Source organism: Neolamprologus multifasciatus, chromosome 3, assembly GCF_963576455.1.
Source record: "Neolamprologus multifasciatus chromosome 3, fNeoMul1.2, whole genome shotgun sequence".
Taxonomy (NCBI): domain Eukaryota; kingdom Metazoa; phylum Chordata; class Actinopteri; order Cichliformes; family Cichlidae; genus Neolamprologus; species Neolamprologus multifasciatus.
In genome coordinates this window covers 9,600,857-9,618,907 of record NC_140441.1, presented here as the reverse complement: position 1 = coordinate 9,618,907, position 18,051 = coordinate 9,600,857, and the positions used below count along the sequence as shown (strand labels likewise).

At 43.6% G+C, this 18,051-nt stretch overlaps 3 protein-coding genes across 9 annotated transcripts in view; 1 reads left to right on the top strand and 2 right to left on the bottom strand.

Moving 5' to 3' along the window:
* Nucleotides 1-18,051, bottom strand: part of LOC146521490 (ICOS ligand-like) — a 230,323-nt gene that overhangs the window by 90,517 nt on the left and 121,755 nt on the right. The gene's annotated exons all lie outside the window — the stretch shown is intronic.
* The window catches only part of LOC146521491 (hepatitis A virus cellular receptor 2-like), a 248,697-nt gene that overhangs the window by 126,066 nt on the left and 104,580 nt on the right, over nt 1-18,051 (top strand). The gene's annotated exons all lie outside the window — the stretch shown is intronic.
* The window catches only part of LOC146521496 (beta-1,4 N-acetylgalactosaminyltransferase 2-like), a 33,768-nt gene that overhangs the window by 6,386 nt on the left and 9,331 nt on the right, over nt 1-18,051 (bottom strand). For all 4 annotated transcript variants that reach the window (XM_085155006.1, XM_085155004.1, XM_085155007.1 and 1 more), the window contains 6 exons: nt 16,995-17,165; nt 16,722-16,828; nt 16,326-16,363; nt 14,773-14,839; nt 10,168-10,281; nt 9,862-9,948 (listed from right to left, as the gene is read on the bottom strand). In XM_085155006.1, the coding sequence (XP_085011132.1) occupies nt 9,862-9,948; nt 10,168-10,281; nt 14,773-14,839; nt 16,326-16,363; nt 16,722-16,828; nt 16,995-17,165 (584 nt within the window). The remainder of the gene's footprint in view (nt 1-9,861; nt 9,949-10,167; nt 10,282-14,772; nt 14,840-16,325; nt 16,364-16,721; nt 16,829-16,994; nt 17,166-18,051) is intronic.

Genomic DNA, 18,051 nt, shown 5'->3' with positions numbered 1-18,051 from the left:
CCAAGGTGAACTTCATGCGCAAGAAACATCAGTGCACCATTCGTTGCTGTTTGAGCCAAAGTGGGCTACATGGGAGACGACCAAGGAGGACACCATTGTTGAAAACAAATCATAAAAAAGCCAGACTGGAGTATGCCAAACTACATGTTGATAAGCTACAAATCTTCTGGGAGAATGTCCTGTGGACAGATGAGACCAAAATTGAACTTTTTGCCAAGGCACATCAGCTCTATGTTCACAGATGGAAAAAAGAAGCATATCAAGAAAAGAACACTGTCCCAACTGTGAAACACGGGGGAGGCTCGGTTATGTTCTGGGGCTGTTTTGCTGCATCTGGCACCGGGTGTCTTGAATCTGTGCAGGATACAATGAAATCTCAAGACTATCAAGGGATTCTAGAGAGAAATGTGCTGGCCAGTGTCAGAAAGCTTGGTCTCAGTTGCAGGTCAACAGGACAATGACCCAAAACACACAGCTAAAAACACCCAAGAATGGCTAAGAGGAAAACAGTGGGCTATTTTAAAGTGGACTTCTGTGAGCGCTGACCTCAATCCTATTGAGGATCTTTGGAAGTAGCTGAAACATGCAGTCTACAAAAGGCACCTTTTAAACCAGAAAATACTGGAGCAGTTTGCTCGTGAGGAGTGGGCCAAAATACCCAGAGGTGCGGAAGTCTCATTGACAGTTACAGGAATTGTTTGATTGAAATATTAAGTTGTGGGTACTGTGAGATAATTATATTATCTTATGCCACGTTATACCCCCAATTAAAGATTGTGAAATTATTATGTAGTTTTAGTTTGCATTATTCCATTGCATTATTCCCCCCAAAAAACCACGCATTAAGAGGCTTTAATGCCTGGATCTCAATCTTGTGGCCACTGTCACCTCTACCTGTGGCCAGCATAATGATGTGAAGAAATATTTTTAAAAAATATTATTCAAAAAATGATTTAATATGAAGGCAACAGGCAGAGTGTTACAGGCATAGCCCTAAAGAATGTAGCCTCATGGGCAGTGTAGTCCGTGCTGCAGGGAGAATGGACTGCCATACCTGTCATGTGTCTGTGAGCGCGAGGGAGGGAGAAAAAGGAGAGTCGAAAAGTACGAGTTGTCACCGACCAGAAACGGGAGATGTAAGTTTACCCAGACAACAAAGTAAAGCTATTTTTCGGTAATGAGCCAGACACAGAACCCGATGTATTATCCAGATGTCCCTTAACTACAGTTTGGAGCCGCAAACCTGTTTTATACATGCGCAAAATAGTTTTCTATACGAGATGGCAGCAAAAAGTGCAGCCTTACCTAATGCCCACCCTAGTGTTAACCATTTTATATTAAGATTTAAAAATCTAGTTGGTGTTGGTATGGCGAGTATCCTTCAGTAAAAGTAAAAAAATCACACAGCAATAGTACATTCATATAGTTGTAAAAAGCTTGATAATATATTAATATAATCCAAAGTATTCAAAATATGTTGCTCTCATTGAGTAATGTAACCAAATACGTTACAAAATACATTTTGGAGCATGTATTCTGTAAACTGTAGTGGAATACATTTTAAATGTAACCTTCCCAACACTGGTAATAAAGTCTCAAAACATTACCCTTATGCTCACTTGATTTATAGCCTCAGTAAACATTTCCCTTAAAGTTTATCATTTTATTTTAGTCTTATACAATAAACAGTAGATTCTTTTTATTAATTATAATACATCCCTATGTAATAGGAACATTGTAACTGAAAGACTTTCTCAAACACTATAGTGAGGGGTTTTTTTTATTCCGTATGTTACATTGGAAATATGTTAATTTCTTGTGTTTTTATAATTAGCTAGGATTTTGTTGAGTTCTATTCTGGGTTTTGTGCCATCTGTGTCTCCTTAGTTATGTATCATGTTTCCTGTCCAGTCTGTCATGTTTCTCATGTCAGTGTTGTGTCCACATCAAGCTTGTGTGTGATGTCTACGTCTCTCAACGTATCCTGTTCAGGGCTTGCAAAATCGCAAGCCCCAGGACGTCGGGCTAGCGATTTTTCCAGTTGGGCTACCAAAATCCATCTCAGCCCTGCCCGTCGGGCTTTCATAGGAAGGAAAGATATGTCAATGCTTTTGCATTCTTTCGCAAATGTAGCTGAGTAATTATGTCATCGGCATCGATGAGCCACTGTCAATATGTGACACATTGAAATCGCGTTTGAATTTGCGCTTGTTTTTTGCTTTCACTTTCACTTTGCGATTGCGCAAACTGTGTATAGAGAGCGGCAGCACTGATTGGTAAGTCACAGATTAATTGCGCACCAATTCCTCTGGCATCGTCTTATCAATCGTTAGATTACTATGAAACATGAAAAGTGAAATCTTCTGCAGCAAGCTTAAACATGTGATGGAGGTTGATTGCGCAGAGAATTGCTGATCGTTATGTAAGTATGTGTATAAGTATAAGTATGTGTGTAAAAGCAGATGGATTTACGCAGGTATTTTAGTTCTGCAGAGCCAAACAAGACAGGTCAGGGTGAAGAAGGGGCAGCCAAAGAAAAGCCTACCACAAATCGGAAAAGTTATGACAAATCAGACTATGAGGCAAAAGGAAAGCACAGCTTTTTTGGTTTCATGGACAAAAGAATTTATGTGGCTGGAATATGATGAGCTAAATAACATGATGTTCTGCCAGGTGTGTTTTGAGTTTCCCTCGATTTCTAAGTCGACAAGCGCCTTTGTTACTGGGACCAGTCATTTTAAGAAAGACCCCATCAGAACCCATGAGAAAAGCAAGAAATGCATTATTGCCCAGTCTGCAGTATCTCTCCCAGAACAAACACCAATTGCAAAAAACATACTAAAAACAAACCAAGCATAACAAGAAGTCCTGAAAAAGCTGTTTAGAACAGCGTACTATGATGCACAGAGTGAACTACCATTGGCAAGATTTAGCAGTCTTTGCAAACTTCAAAAAGCAAATGTCCTAGATCTTGGTTCAATTCAATTCAATTCAATTCAATTTTATTTATATAGCGCCAAATCACAACAAAAGTCGCCTCAAGGCGCTTCATAGTTCCACTTGCCTCTTACTGAACACTGATTCATGTGCTACACAGTTCTTGCAAGTTCATAGATATTTCTGTTCAATTAGAACCAAATATTTGAGTTGATGATTGTAATTTGTTGTTGTAATTTGTGTTTTAAATATTTTTAGACTGATGTTTTGTTTCCTTTACAATGTTATACATTAAAGTATAATATTGTAAAGGAAACAAAGCATCTATCAAAAAATTGACCTCTTCTTTTTTTATTTGGGCTACTTAAATTTATTTTGGGCTACCAAAACTGAAGAGTGCCTGCCCGAAGGGCTACCAGGGATTTTGAAATTTTGCGAGCCCTGCTGTTTTATTTTGAAGAGTCTAGTGCTTCCATGTTAAATGTGCTTTGTTTTACTTTCCCTTGTGGCATCATGTCTATTTGTGTCAGCTGTGTCTCCCCAGGTGTTTCCTCTTCCCTCATTACCCTTCTGTATATTTATCACCTGTTCTTTGTTGGGTTGTCTTTTTGTCTCTACACCAAGTCAGGTCTCGTCACAGAGTTTTCTTTCTCCTGTTCAGGTTAGTATTCATGTTCTAGTTCTCTAATGTCATAGTTTCTCATGTTCCTGTTAAGGCAATGTTCAAGTCACAGTTCTCATGTTTTAGTTTTAGCTTTTCCCATGTTTTAGTTTTATTTTTAGCTTTTGCCTTGCTTTATTTTTGTTTTGACATCAGCCCAAATAAACATCTCGCCCTTTGCTACCATGACAGCACAACCTGACCAGCATGGACTAAGCAGTTGAGTGGGCAGGTAGGCAGTCTGTGCAGAATTGAGCACTCATCAGCAGGTCCTCAGACTCCAGGACGATGTCCATCGTGCTGGCGGCCACGGACACGGAAGGGAGCTGCATCACCATTCATCAACTGGCAAAAGCGTTGGACTCCCTGGTTCCGTTGAAAGAGGGGCTCCATGCCCTTGTGCTGGCGCAGGCTGACATTGGCCAGCTCAGGGTTGGCTCGCTGAGCCTCTTCCTCTGCCCAGAGTCACCTAAATACACCTTTACGTCACGCACAAGTTACTTGCCCTCACTGCCTCAGATGGATCTCGTATGAGGTCAGATGATGAGGAGTTTGCTGCCACTACACCTTCAGCTCATGTGGCATCAGTTTCCCTTTCGCCCACTTCTAGGAGAAAACGTCATCCGCACCACAAGCGCTCCTCGCTGCGGTGGGAATCCTAGACTTCCCTGGAGTGCCTGAGCAGTTACCCTCTGCTCGGACGATGTAAAGACTGATACACCTGGGTATATGGGTCATGTGTATGTTGTGTGCAGCCATGGGCCAGTTGCAGACACACTGCTGGTCCTGTGCTGGCCCAGAACAGTTTCACCTCTGGCCCCAGATGTCAGCCTAATGTGTACCTTAAACAGTGCCATCATTGCCAGACCTGGCCCACATCTGGTTGACATACACCGTGCCATGACACCAGTCAGTCAGAAGTGCCAGCTTGATGCCGGATCCGGGCCAGACCTGTTTTCTATGAGCCTGGGCCACATAAACCAAACCACAATTGGGCCAGATGTGGCATGCCATCACATAGACAGTGCCATTTATGCCAGGCCTGGCCCATATCTGGATGACATACCACCTACCATACCAGAAGTCAGCCAGCAATGCTGGCTTGACACCAGATCAGGGCCAGACCTCTCTGTTTTTCGGGCATCTGTTACCTGCCGCCTTTTTTTTTAAATACCTCGCGTACTGCGCGTGAGTCCGTTTCAAACATTGTGACAGAACTATCCAGCTAACATGGACTCAGCGGGATCCTGACCCGCTGCTCAATGCTCAGGCATTGGCTGCTCAGGAGGCGGTGTTAGCTCATCACGAACAAATGCTAATGCAATTGAGGAATGAGATCGCTGCATTAACTCAGGCTGCCGCCCGACTAACTCCTCTGGAGGCTGACGTACAGCCAGGGAATCTCCCGTCTGCGAATGCAGCCCCTCCAGCCTCTCTGACTGCCGCTGCTGCAGCCAGTCCACCTCCAGGCATTACACCTTCTCCGGAGGGACCCCTGCCTACGCCGGAGCCGTTCTCAGGTGAGTCAGACAAATGTGCCGGTTTCCTAGTGCAATGCTCGTTGAGCTTCAGAGAACAGCGACGTTTTCATAACAATGACGGAGCTAAAACAACGTTTTTCGTTCAACTGCTGAGGGATTGAGAACTGAAATGGGCTCAGGTCATATTGAATTCGAACCCTGAGATAACATATACGGATTTTTCATCTAAGTTTAAGACAGTGTTCTCCCGAGGCTCCGGCGCTGAAACAGCTGCGCTCCGCTTATTGAACTTCAAACAAGGTAAGCGGAGCATGTCTGACTATGCAATAGATTTTTGGATTCTGGCCGAAGAAACAGGCTGGGGTCAGGAAACGCTGAGAAGCGCGCTTTTGAACAACATACGGGAAGAATTAAAGGATGAATTAATCATGCGTGACCTGCCAACTTTTGTTAATGAATTAATGTCTTTATGCATTAAGGTGGATGAGCGGCTGTGGATGAGCGGCTGTGGGCTCGCCAGACGCAGCGACACTACACCACCCATGAGGCACTGGGGCAACTGGGAGCGGGAGTTGCGCCCGAATCTGTTTTTTCCTGAGCACCTAGGGAGTGGGGTCAGTGAGGAAGAACCCATGCAGTTAGGCAGCTCTCATCTCTCTGCGGCCGAACGCGAACGACGAATCTCAGCTGGTGAGTGCCTGTACTGCAGTCGCAAATGACATGTTGTCGCTACCTGCCCGTCATGAGCAAAAGGGCGCACCCGCCAGTAACGGTAGGAGTACTGGTGGGCAGAGTCAGGCAAGACACGATTAATGCTTCCAGCTAAAGTTCCCGTCCACTCACAGTGTCATTCTCTGTCCGTGTTAATTGACTCAGGCGCCGAACAGAACTTTATTGACTTGGAATTAGCTCAATAGCTCTGTCTGAATCTGGACCCCTTGCCTCATGCCCTGCGTGTCACCATTTTGTCAGGACAGCGTCTTCCCGACATCACGCACGTTTCTGAACCTGTAACACTCACCCTGTCAGGCAACCATTTGGAAGAGATTTGTTTTTTTGTCTTCCGAGCCACTCAAACTCCGCTGGTTTTGGGGCACCTCTGGCTTCAACAACACAACCCACATATCAATTGGCAGAAGGGATGTATCACTGGGTGGGGGGAGGAGTGCTACATGACTTGCCTAAATGCTGCCTCAACTTCCAGCCGGGTGGCCTCTCCATCGGAGCCGCCTGTGACTTTCGACTTAGCCAACGTTCCCTCGGTTTATCATGACCTTGCTGAGGTTTTTCAGAAAGACCGTGCACAGTCACTCCCTCTGCACTGTCCTTACGACTGTGCTATTGACCTGCTCCCCGGCGCTCCGCTGCCAACCAGTCGTCTCTATAGCCTCTCCCTCCCTGAGCGAGAGGCTATGGAGAAATACATCTCTGAATCCCCTTTTGCCGGCATCATTCGCGCTTCCTCCTCTCCTGTCTCTGCGGGGGTTTTCTTTGTGGAAAAAAAAAAGGACAAAACACTGCTGAATAAAATCACCGTCAAGAACAAATACCCGCTGCCCCTTCTCACCTCCGCCTTCGAACTCCTTCAGGGAGTAACCATTTTTAGCAAGTTGGATTTGAGAAACGCTTACAATCTGGTCCGCATTCGCGAAGGTGATGAGGGGAAAACTGCCTTTAACACCCACCTGGGGCATTTCGAGTATTTGGTTATGCCCTTCAGCTTGACCAACGCCCCGGCAGTTTTTCAGGCATTAGTTAATGATGTGCTTCGGGATTTTATTAACCGCTTCGTTTTCATCTACTTAGACGACATTCGGATCTTTTCAAAATCCCAGTCAGAACACAAAAACCACGTCAGGCAGGTTCTACAATGCCTCCTTGAGAATCAACTGTTTGTCAAGGGAGAAAAATGTGAATTCCATGTCTCCACAGTCGCCTTTCTAGGTTACATAATCGACCGAGGGAACCTCCATCCGGACCCAGCCAAGGTAAAAGCTGTTGTGGAGTGGCCAAAGCCTCCGATTCGACTCTAGTTGCAGCGGTTCCTTGGATTTGCAAACTTTTACAGGAGGTTTATTCGGGACTTCAGCCGAGTTGCCTTGCCTCTCACTCAACTAACCTCTCCAAAAGTTCCTTTTCAGTGGACTGACGCAGCCCAGTCTGCTTTTTAAGAACTTAAGAACCTGTTCTCTTCAGCACCGGTCCTGGTCCAGCCTGACCTCACATTACCGTTCGTGGTCGAGGTCGACGCCTCTGACTCAGGCGTTGGGGCTGTGCTGTCACAGCAACAGACAGGTAAACTTCATCCATGTGCTTTCTTCTCCCGCCAGCTATCCCCAGCGGAATGAAACTACAACGTTGGAGACCGAGAGCTGCTGGCAATAAAACTTGCTTTGGAGGAGTGGCGGCACTGGTTGGACGACACGGCTCAACCCTTCATCGTTTGGACCGACCACAAAAACCTGGCCTACCTGCAATCTGGCAAAAGACTCAACGCCCGACAAGCAAGGTGGGCCCTGTTTTTCACTAGTTTTCATTTTATTATCACCTACAGACCCAGATCCCAAAATATCAAAGCAGACACCCTGTCCCGTCAATTCTCGGCCTCAGACGGAAGGACCGTTCCTGCCTCCATTCTTCCTGCTACCTGCACTATGGGCGCCATTGCCTCAGAGATTGAGGAAATCGTTCGGGAGACACAGGAGACAGAGCCTGACCCAGGAGGAGGGCCGCTCCATCGGCTGTTTGTTCCTCAGTCTGTGCAATCCCAGGTTCTGCATTGGGCTCATACAGCTTGCTTCACCCTGGAGTTCAGCGCACCATTAAGTTCCTCCAACGGTACTTTTAGTGGTCATCTCTAACCTGAGACATGCAGGAGTACGTCTCTGCCTGTACTGTCTGCGCCCGAAATAAACCTTCTCATCAACTGCTTGCAGGACAGCTTCATCCTCTGTCCACCCCCTCTAGACCCTGGTCTCACATCGCCCTAGACTAGTCACCAGACTGTCTCCTTCAGCAGGTAACACTGTTACACTCACCATTATTGGCCGTTTTCCCAAGGTTGCTCACTTTGTTGCCCTACCCAAACTTCCCACGGCCTTGGAAACTGCACATCTGCTCACCCAGCACGTTTTCCGCCTGCATGGAATCCCAGAGGACATAGTCTCAGATCGAGGGCCACAATTCACTTCCTGAGTCTGGAGAGAGTTCTGCGCCTCCCTAGGGACAAAGGTCAGTTTAACATCTGGTTATCATCTGCAGATTAACGGACAGGCGGAGCAAGCAAACTAGGAGCTGGAAGCCACGCTGCGTTGTGTGGCATCCTCCAACCAAACCATCTGGAGCGAAGAACTGCCTTGGATCGAGTATGTCCACAACAGCTTGACCTCCTTTGCCACAGGCCGATCCCCTTTTGAAGCCTCTCTGGGTTTTCAGCCACCACTGTTTCCCTCTGTGGAGGATGAGCACTCTGTGCCTTCAGTTCGGACCCATCTGCGCAGGTGTCACCGGGTGTGGCAGGCCACCCAGGCAGCGTTGCTCTGCACCCGGGACCAAAACAAGCGGATCGCGGATCGCCGCCGGACGCCAGCACCTGACTAGGCCGTGGGGCAAAAGGTATGGCTTTCTACATGCTTTTTACCTCTTCGGGCAGAATCTAAGTTTGAGGTCTTGGCTCTGGTCAATCCTGTTTCCATCAAGCTCAAGTTACCACGCAATATGAAGATACATAACGTCTTTCATGTCTCCCAGATTAAACCTGTCCTTTCCAGTCCTCTGTTCCCTCCTTCCAGGCCCCCGCCTCCCGCCCGGCTTGTGGATGGCTTGCCCGCCTACTCGATCACCCGCATCATGGACTCACGTTGCCGGGGGCGTGGTGTTCAATACCTAGTGGATTGGGAGGGGTACGGCATGGAAGAGTGTTCTTGGGTCCCGCGAGCGGCCGTTCTGGATAAGTGCATGCTGCGGGAGTTCCACCGTTCACATCCGGGTAAACCTGGTGGGTCGCCGGGAGGCTCCCGTTGAGGGGGGGGGGGGGGGGGGGGGTTACTGTCATGGTCCCCGTGCCTCGCTGGCTGACTCTGTGTTTGGCAACATGTTTTGTTTGTTTTTCCTTTGCGCTCTCTCTCCTCTGCCGGGGCGGTGCTCATTACGGGCTCCCACGCCTGGCCCACGCACCTGTGCTCACCGTCACACCTGCAGCCGATCCCAGCTGATTTGGAGCACTATTTATGACTTCTTTCTCTGTGTGTATATAGATCTGCCCTGGACCCGACCCACTGAGAGCGTGTATTGGATTAATCCCTGTTTCCCCCTGGACCCTGGAGCCCCGGACCCTTTCCCCCGCCGCACTGTATATATATTCTCACCTGGTGTCTCACTGTAAATAAACACACTTTCTCTTTGCCAAGGATACCTGGTCTGCGCGTGAGTCTGTTTCAAACATTGTGACATAATTATTATATTCTTGTGGATTTCCTACATCTTTAGGATGATATTTCTAACTAATCAATTACTAGTTCTTAACTAAGCAAAGGGTTTCAGGTGGAAAAAACTAGGAATGAAGAAGAGTTTTGAGAGTATAGTGTTTGGTTTCTTTTGGGGGGGGGTTCCACAAGTGTAAGATAATGAGAAAATGACAATGATGGAAGGAGACAATGATTCTGCCTCAACATAACTAAAGTTCTTAATTGTATGCAATGATAAACAAGATGCAAATAATAAAGAAGCATTTAAATGAATATGGACTTGGCTTTTGACCCCTGATGAAGAGTACACTTGTACCTGTTCCCATGTCATACAGGACTGGTACACGAGGCTGCTGGATGGTAATGGGAAACACGGCTTCATAGTTTTCAAACTGGAAAGTGACTGAACACAAAAATAACATTTGTTTAGGTTCAGAACAAGCGGGACTCTTGTTTAAAGAAAAATAACAAAGAAGCAATTCAGGACTTATTCTTTCAGTTATGTTAAATATAACATACAGGACTCATACATTAATGCTAATGTAAAATGCACATGACATTTTTCAAATTCAATTGTCATTTAAAAATGGGGGTTATAGCTCTTCACATTTTTGACACATACCAAGGTCTCCAGTGTTTATATGGTAGATGGTGCTGGTATAGGACACCTTGGCCAGCAGGTCATTGAGGACCAACAAGGTGCTAGACTCAATAGTCAGTTTTGTCTCTCCAGAACCTGTGAATTCAAACCAAACAACTTTACATTAGCTTTAAAATGAAGTTTAATTGGTTATGGCTAAGTGCCAATAGATGTGACAAATTTACTTTATGTATATTCACAGTAATATAATACTGCTGGTAATTTCTCAGAAAGGACTTATAATATAACAGGAGTAGTCTTTAATTCAGAGTAATTTATTCTGACTAATTAGGAAAGTGGTTTTCCTAATTAAATTATTCACCCATCCATTCTCTTGTGCTTATCCTTATTGGGAGGTCAGGGTGAGTCACCACTCCGTCGCAGGCCTAACTCATACATACAGACAACTATTGGCACTCACATTCACAGGCAGTTTAGAATCACCAGTTAACCTAACCTCATTAACTGCATGTGTTTGGATTCTGGGAGGAAGCCAGAGTACACAAGAGAACCAGTGAAAACACAGAAAGAACATGCAAACTCCGCACAAAAATACAGTAGATGGTGGAGATGAATTCAGGACCTTCTTGCTGTGATGCAACAGTGTTAAGTACCATGCTACCGTGCTGCCCAGCCAAAATACATTAGTTACTGATAATTGACAACGAGAATATTAAGTCCTGAACTTTACTAAATAAGATTCATGTAAAACCACCAATACTACGCTGATTGGGGAGACACGATGTCTGAAATTGTATGGAGCTATGGAGGCAAGTTAAAGGGAAAACCATTATAACTTAAAAGGTGTAATAAAAAAAGTTTTGCAGGGTAGGATTTTTTAAAAGGTGTCAAGATACCTTGTAAGAAAAAGAATACATGTATATGTCTTTGTCTTCTAACTTTTATCAGTCTTTTGAGATTAGAATTTTTATTTTACACAGATGTTATAGAATTCTTTTTTAAAAATGATCTAAAAAAAAGTAATATTGGCTAGCTTAATGTGTTACTGACAGGACTCACTCAAGTTAATCGGATCTTTGTGTTTAGTCAAGACTCTTGCCCATGCAAAAGATCATTCGTGTTTTGTGTTTGTTCAAGTCGAATTAGTCACTTGCCACAGTTTAAATTATTTGTAAATATCTCCAGATTGAATTAAGTTTTTAACTGATTATTCTGCTTTGTTTTACCTGGGTCCCGCACTTGAGTCATGTTTAGGGCTGGGTATCGTCACTGATATCTAGAATTGATTAGATTCCGATTCACAAGGTCCTGAATAGTTTCGATCCACAATTTGATTCGATTCGATTTTAATCGGGGAAATTTTGCCTCAGTCAGAAATATTATAATTCTGATCAACTATCAGTACATTTCCATATTTTTATATCTATAAAAAGAACGCTGACACTTGCACGACTTAATCAAAGGTGTAAGCATCACAGCAGATGCCTTTGTGTCAAAAACACAGAAAAAGATGAAGGCGATTTTCCTGACCTGGGATTTTATAGCAGATAACCTTAAAAATATTTTGCAATAGATCAAAAACGAAAGAAAGTCATCAACATTTGAACATTACCTGATGCTGCTGAAGTGAAGCAGAGCAAAGTTATAGAGGTTTTATTAATGACACAGCTAAGCATTTTGCAATTTTGCATAATTTTAAAAAGTTAAAATTTGTTCAGTAGCCTATTGAATAGCATAAATGATGTTTTCTTTGCGGAAGTAAGTAAAAGAAAAAAACTGTGGCCGACAGCGCTGTAAACAACGGTAGATGCAGTAGTGGTTTTTGATACGGGCGACACGGGCGGTTGCCCGGGGCGGCATCGTGGTGGGGGGCAGCATCACGGGCATCGGCAAAAAAATAAAATTGCTCGTACTCATGTTGCCCTGACGTCAGCTAGCGCATACTGGAGATGGCACAGGCACCGATCGGTTTTCTATCGCACATTTGCTGAGAGTAAGGGCGCCCTCCGTTTGCGAGGTGCGCCTGCTGCTTGCGGCACAGGGAGGAGATGGCAGGGCAGCGGGGGATTCTCTGGCTGGCTGGAGCAGCATCTAATATCCAACTCGCAAAATAAAACAAAATAAAAACAAAACGACAAACACAAAAACACCAGACATTATGATACAGACTTATAATTTGCACCGATGTTTTTTCGAAATTCTATACGCGAAAAGTGAGCGCGAGAGCCTTCGGTGCGCCTGCTCGCTGCTGAAGTCAAAGTAAACTTTATTGTCATCTCTGCTACATACAGTCCAGTATATAGAGAGACGAGACGATGAGGCTCCAGTTACAGCAGTGCAAGTAAACAAACAATAAATATAAGAAGAGTAAGAAAATAAATATACGCTTTAGGACTCGGGGTAAAGGGATCAATAACAATTTAAAATTTATAATTTACAGTTTGATGATTTAAAGTCTCACACACAACCCATCGAAAGGGGAGGGGGCTGCTTCCAAATAGAGCACATTTCATTCATAATGTTGTCAATCCAAGCCTATCATGTATTCACGATCTGAATCCTGGGTTGTGTGAAATCCCAGAAATACACCTTAGACAAAGTGAATTTGTGAACTTTGGCAAACACTCCCTCTGGCCTCTAAGCCAGAGGGAGTGTTCGCCAGAGGGAGTGTTCGCCTGGGGCACCAAACAGGCTAGGACCGCCACTGGGTAGACTTGTGCGTAATGAGCAAGCGAATAATGCAGAAAAAAATTTTTTAGATGAGAAACTATTCTTGAAGTACACAGAGAGAGAGAGAGAGAGCTCTCCATGAAGTGGGATTTTATCGTGGTGGAAGCAAAACAGCAAAAGTCAGAGGGAATTCATGATGATATTTATATGAAGCGAAATGTGAAGCATTGTTTGGATCTTATTTTGCTGCTGGTTTAGTCAATATTGTTTAGAGAGAGATGAAAACCTGCAGCTTCTGAATCAAGCGCAAAGAGGGCGTAAACAGAAAGCGCAGACCCACCGAGGGATCAGAATCAGCGAGCTGTCGGGTAAGAAAGGCGACATCTCACTGATTCTGATGCGTCGGCGCTTTGTGTTTACGTCTTTGTGCAGAATCCGTGTAGCCTACCTGCTCTCATTTACTATTTTAGCTGTTTGGTGGTTGTCAAAATTTTGTTTTGTCGAGGTTTAACCTGGCATTTCGGGCAAAATAAATTTATATTTACAAATCGATTCAGAATTTTAATCAATCGATATCACGTTATCCAAGCTAGAATCAATTTTAATCGATAGATCGATAATCAAAACCCACCCCTAGTCGTATTACCATTTGTTTTATAAACATAATGAAGTGTTTTGTGAAGGCACTGGAAACAATTCTTCGAAAAACCAAACATGTATTCTATTAGACCACAATATTGTATTCTGGTTTTAGCAAATAATTTATATAAATCTATTAAAAAAACGTTCTTGTTCCGTGGTCTCACTGAACTCCACACCTACATTTTTGAATCAGCCACATAAGACCCACAATTGTGCTTGGCCTGTCAGTACCTGTCAGTTGCCTCTCGAGTCCCACAGGCTCTACAAGCCACAGGCCCTAGTTGCCAATTTATGTGTAAAAGTAACTCAGTTGTTTGGTAGTGGTTTCTACGGCGGAGCTTTCACAGAGGCCAGCAGGTGAATGAGGGAAAGGAGAGGGAGGAGAGACCCGAGGCGGCTGCCTCGGTCCGAGTGTCAGGTGAACTAAACTGCAGGTAAGACGTTATGACTTGCAGTCTGACGTCTGACTGTAAAAAGTCAGCACAGCGAAAATAAACTCCACCTAAACTTGGTTTATACCTGACCCAGATAGACTGCAGGTCCGATAAACTTAATTTCACTTATCACTGTGTATGTCTCCTATATTATATATTTAACTGAATGTCATTTAACTGACATGACCTTTATTGTAACAACCAATGATTTATAGAGGAAAATAATGACTATTAACAAGGTTGCCCAAACTTTTGCATCCCACTGTAGCTTGTTTGGGCTGAAGCCAGCTAGCCCCCATGGGCAAAGCCCTGGCTATCAGGTGTGGCTAGAGAAATTGAACTCTGCACTGAGTCTTACAGGCCAGGCAACTAAACTAAACCCAGTCATATTTCAAGAACAGTGAACAAGAGGAATCCAACATCCATCCAAGCTCTGCACTGAGGTAATACTCATATGATCAAACTTCCTGTATTCGGGGGTTCGTCCCACAGATCAACAAGTGCAATCCCGTACCTTCCCTCTCTTTGTTACCATTCAAATAAACTTCTCCAGTTTGAATGATATCCCAATGTAATTGCTGTAGATGCTGTATTGGTATGGATGAGTGTATCAATGTCTTGATCAGTGTATCAATATCACGTTCACCCCTGGCATATAGTTTACCTTACACCCAGCTTTTACTTCTTCCACTCTTCAACGTTTCATCCAAAATAATTATATAAATATTAGCATTTTCTGTATAATGTTGACATCGGAGACACAGGAACAAAAAACAATGAAACAAAGAGAAAAAAGCAAGCTAATAATATGGTTTAAAATAAACCAATATTAATTTGGTACCAGTGTATATATAAATTTACCTTTGACTTGGAAACTCACCTTGAACAGTGGCCTCTGCAGTTGGAGTTTCTGTTGTTAGGACACCATTAGACACAGTTAAGAGAACCTAGAATAGAAACACATGAATAAACTAAAAAGTGCTCTGAGTAATTTTAGCAATACCAACATTACTACCATCTCCACAAAACTGCACCACCCCTTAAGCTGTCTTTTTAAACCAGAAGAAAGCTTTAAAGTGAGAAGGCATTAGACATTAGTCCCGCCTTTTAGAGAACCTGACGCAAATACATATTTTTCATCATTCATATAGTTTTATTTAAGATTCAGTGCATGTCAGATACACTACACAGCCCAAAGGTGTGTCATCTGTCTTGTTAAAGTGCAAACTAGTGGGAGATGCAAGTATGCAAAGCTTCTTTATTATTTATTCTGGTTTAGTCTCAAGAACTAACAGCTATAACAATTCTGTTGCTCATGTCATACATCTCGTATCACAAATCTGGTGATTGCTTCTGGTTTTGACAAACCAGCAGGACAACTATGAATACATAGTTGACAACTATGCCATGGTTACGTGGTTCGGTCAGCTGAAAAAAAGGGTGGAGTGCCCACTCTGGTTCAGGGAAGAGTTCCTGCCCCAAGTGGAGAAATTTAAATATCTTGAGGTCTTGTTCGGGAGAAGGGAGCAGGAGATTGACAGACTGATTGGTGCTGTGGCTGCAGTGATGTAGACACCGTACTGGTCTGTCATGGCCATTGGAGGGCCGGCGCCAGTGCCAGCACTCATTCTGATGGGCGGTCTGTTCCTCTGGCTAAAAGGCTCTCCTTTAACCCTGGTCGGGTTCCTACCAGAACTTTCCTAGTTTCTCACCCTTCTCTGTACTTATGCTTGCTATGCCCTGCCAGCGACATGCATTACTCCTAACGTGCATATTATTTTCCCCAGCCAGAAGAACAGTAAGATGTTTGTTATTTTGGGGTTCCTGCTCTAATCCCTTTCACAGCTGGGGTTCCTTTCTGCCGAGAAAGGCCATTGTAGTCTAACCGCAAAATACCTTTTCATCAATAAATCAAATCTAATGAGCTCTCCTTATTGAATTCACATTCAGGGAATCTGTTGACTCTACTAGGTATGTAACACACAATAACTTAAACTTTATTATACTTGGTTGGTTGGTTAATAATGCAAATTTTCATGTCAGTTTTAAATTACTGTACATGCATAACTTGCACAGATTTACATATATCACTAGCCAATACCAGTGTTACCTGGTGAAATATAGGGTCTACTAAAATAAACTGACTGAAACTGAATAACGATGTGTTATGAAAGCCAGTACTGACTGTGTAGATTGTATATCAAGCCTCTTTTGCCACACATGAATGCAATAATACTTATTGCATGTTGCTAATAATACTACTTGCTCGTTAGTATACAAAGTATACAGTATATACAGTATACAAATTAAACATACATATCTTTGAACTTTAGAAACATTCAGCCATCTTTTATAAATCAGCCAACCTCTACCATTCAGTCAGGCAGATCTGGGTGAGATCTGCCTGTTTCTAATCTGTGATATCAGACCAACCTTATAGTTGTTTCCTTCTTCAGCATGCAGACATAAACCTGAAATTCAAAAATTTCCTTCAGTTTCACTTAGTCCTTCTACTGAAATACACATATTCACATCATATTTTGACTTTACACAAGTGTTGCCAGGTAAGTTCTTGAGGAAACCTCATCTATCTTTCACTCAGGTTTTTCTCAGTGGGTGAATGCCATAGACATTTCCCAATATTTTTAATCTTTTTATTATTCTAGTTGCTCCGTTCTTTGTCCTTTGACTACTCCCACCGTTCTCAGGCTTTCACCATTCAAATTTGAAAAATTCTGCCATTTCTGCTCTTACCTTTGTATTTATATTTTTATAGGAACATAAAAACTAAAACATTGGTGACTGAAGCATATATTGAGCTTGACATACCTGGTATTGCAGTTGCAGTCAAGGGTCGTACTATAACGCCCTGGATAGGATACTGCAGAGGAGAATTAGGCAAAGCAAAAAGTAGCTTGGATAGTATTGAATTAGTCCTGTTGAGGAGATGGAATTGGGGAAAATTACACAAAAGAATTTTGAGTACTCAGTATGGCACACACACACACACACACACACACACACATTTTTTTAATTATTTTATTACTGAACTGTAAGTCTGACAGTTCCCGGAAAGCTCCCACCCATACACCCATCTTCTACCTGGCTTTGTATTGCTGGAACTCTTTAGCTCGTCGCTGCATTAATTCCTCATACTGGTCTTGTGGGATGCGGTCTTTGAGGATTGTAAAGCCATCAGGACAGGTGCATGGACCAGGTAAACGGTGGTGTGTGGGCAAAGATGACTTATAACTTAGAGATCCTGAAGAGTGCCTGTAATATGGAAGTCCTGAAGAGTCACAATTCAACATCAACATTTAAATGAACTACTACAGTCAAGTATAAAAGAAAGTATATCCTTATGTAATGTGATCCATATGGCAGCCTCAGCATGGCTATCCTTTTCATCATTGGTTTCCTTCACATCAGTCATTTCTTGGTCTAGATTGCATGGATTATATTCCGTTCCACCTTCAGATGCAGACAATTTCTCCTCTAATGCATCCCCACCACCAGTTTCCTGGCCTCTCTCCTCCTCACCAGTGTAGTGATCAAATAAGTAGTAAAGAGCCTCACTTAGGTTATATATCGCCTTGTGATGGTGCTGACACCCGTTGACCTGTGAGCAAGGCCTCAAAAAAGCATTGTACACCAAATCTACGACAAATGTTCAATGATACAGCCAACAGAGGAGTCGTTCTCTTGGAAGTGAGGCTCTATTGGGCAAACATGTCCAGAGTAGTTGCTAGGGAACCCATTGTGTGTGTGCGTGTGTGTGTTTACGGCCATCTGAACTCAGTTATTTACACTAATTGTTGTCTCCACCATTCATTTCTAGTAATTGGTCATTATTGAACGGAAACAGTAAGTGTACAAATGTTGAATAAAATGAATTAGAGATCATTCACGAATCTCCCAGAATATTTCTAAACATATATGCAGTTCTCTCTACAATGATCGTGACAAAGACACTATCAAATATCCATCCATCCATTTGTTTCCGCTTATCCTTTTCAGGGTCGCGGGGGGCACTGGAGCCTATCCCAGCTGTCATAGGGCGAGAGGCGGGGTACACCCTGGACAGGTCGCCAGTCTGTCACAGGGCTACCACACAGGGACAGACAACCATTCGCACTCACATTCACTCCCGCATTCACAA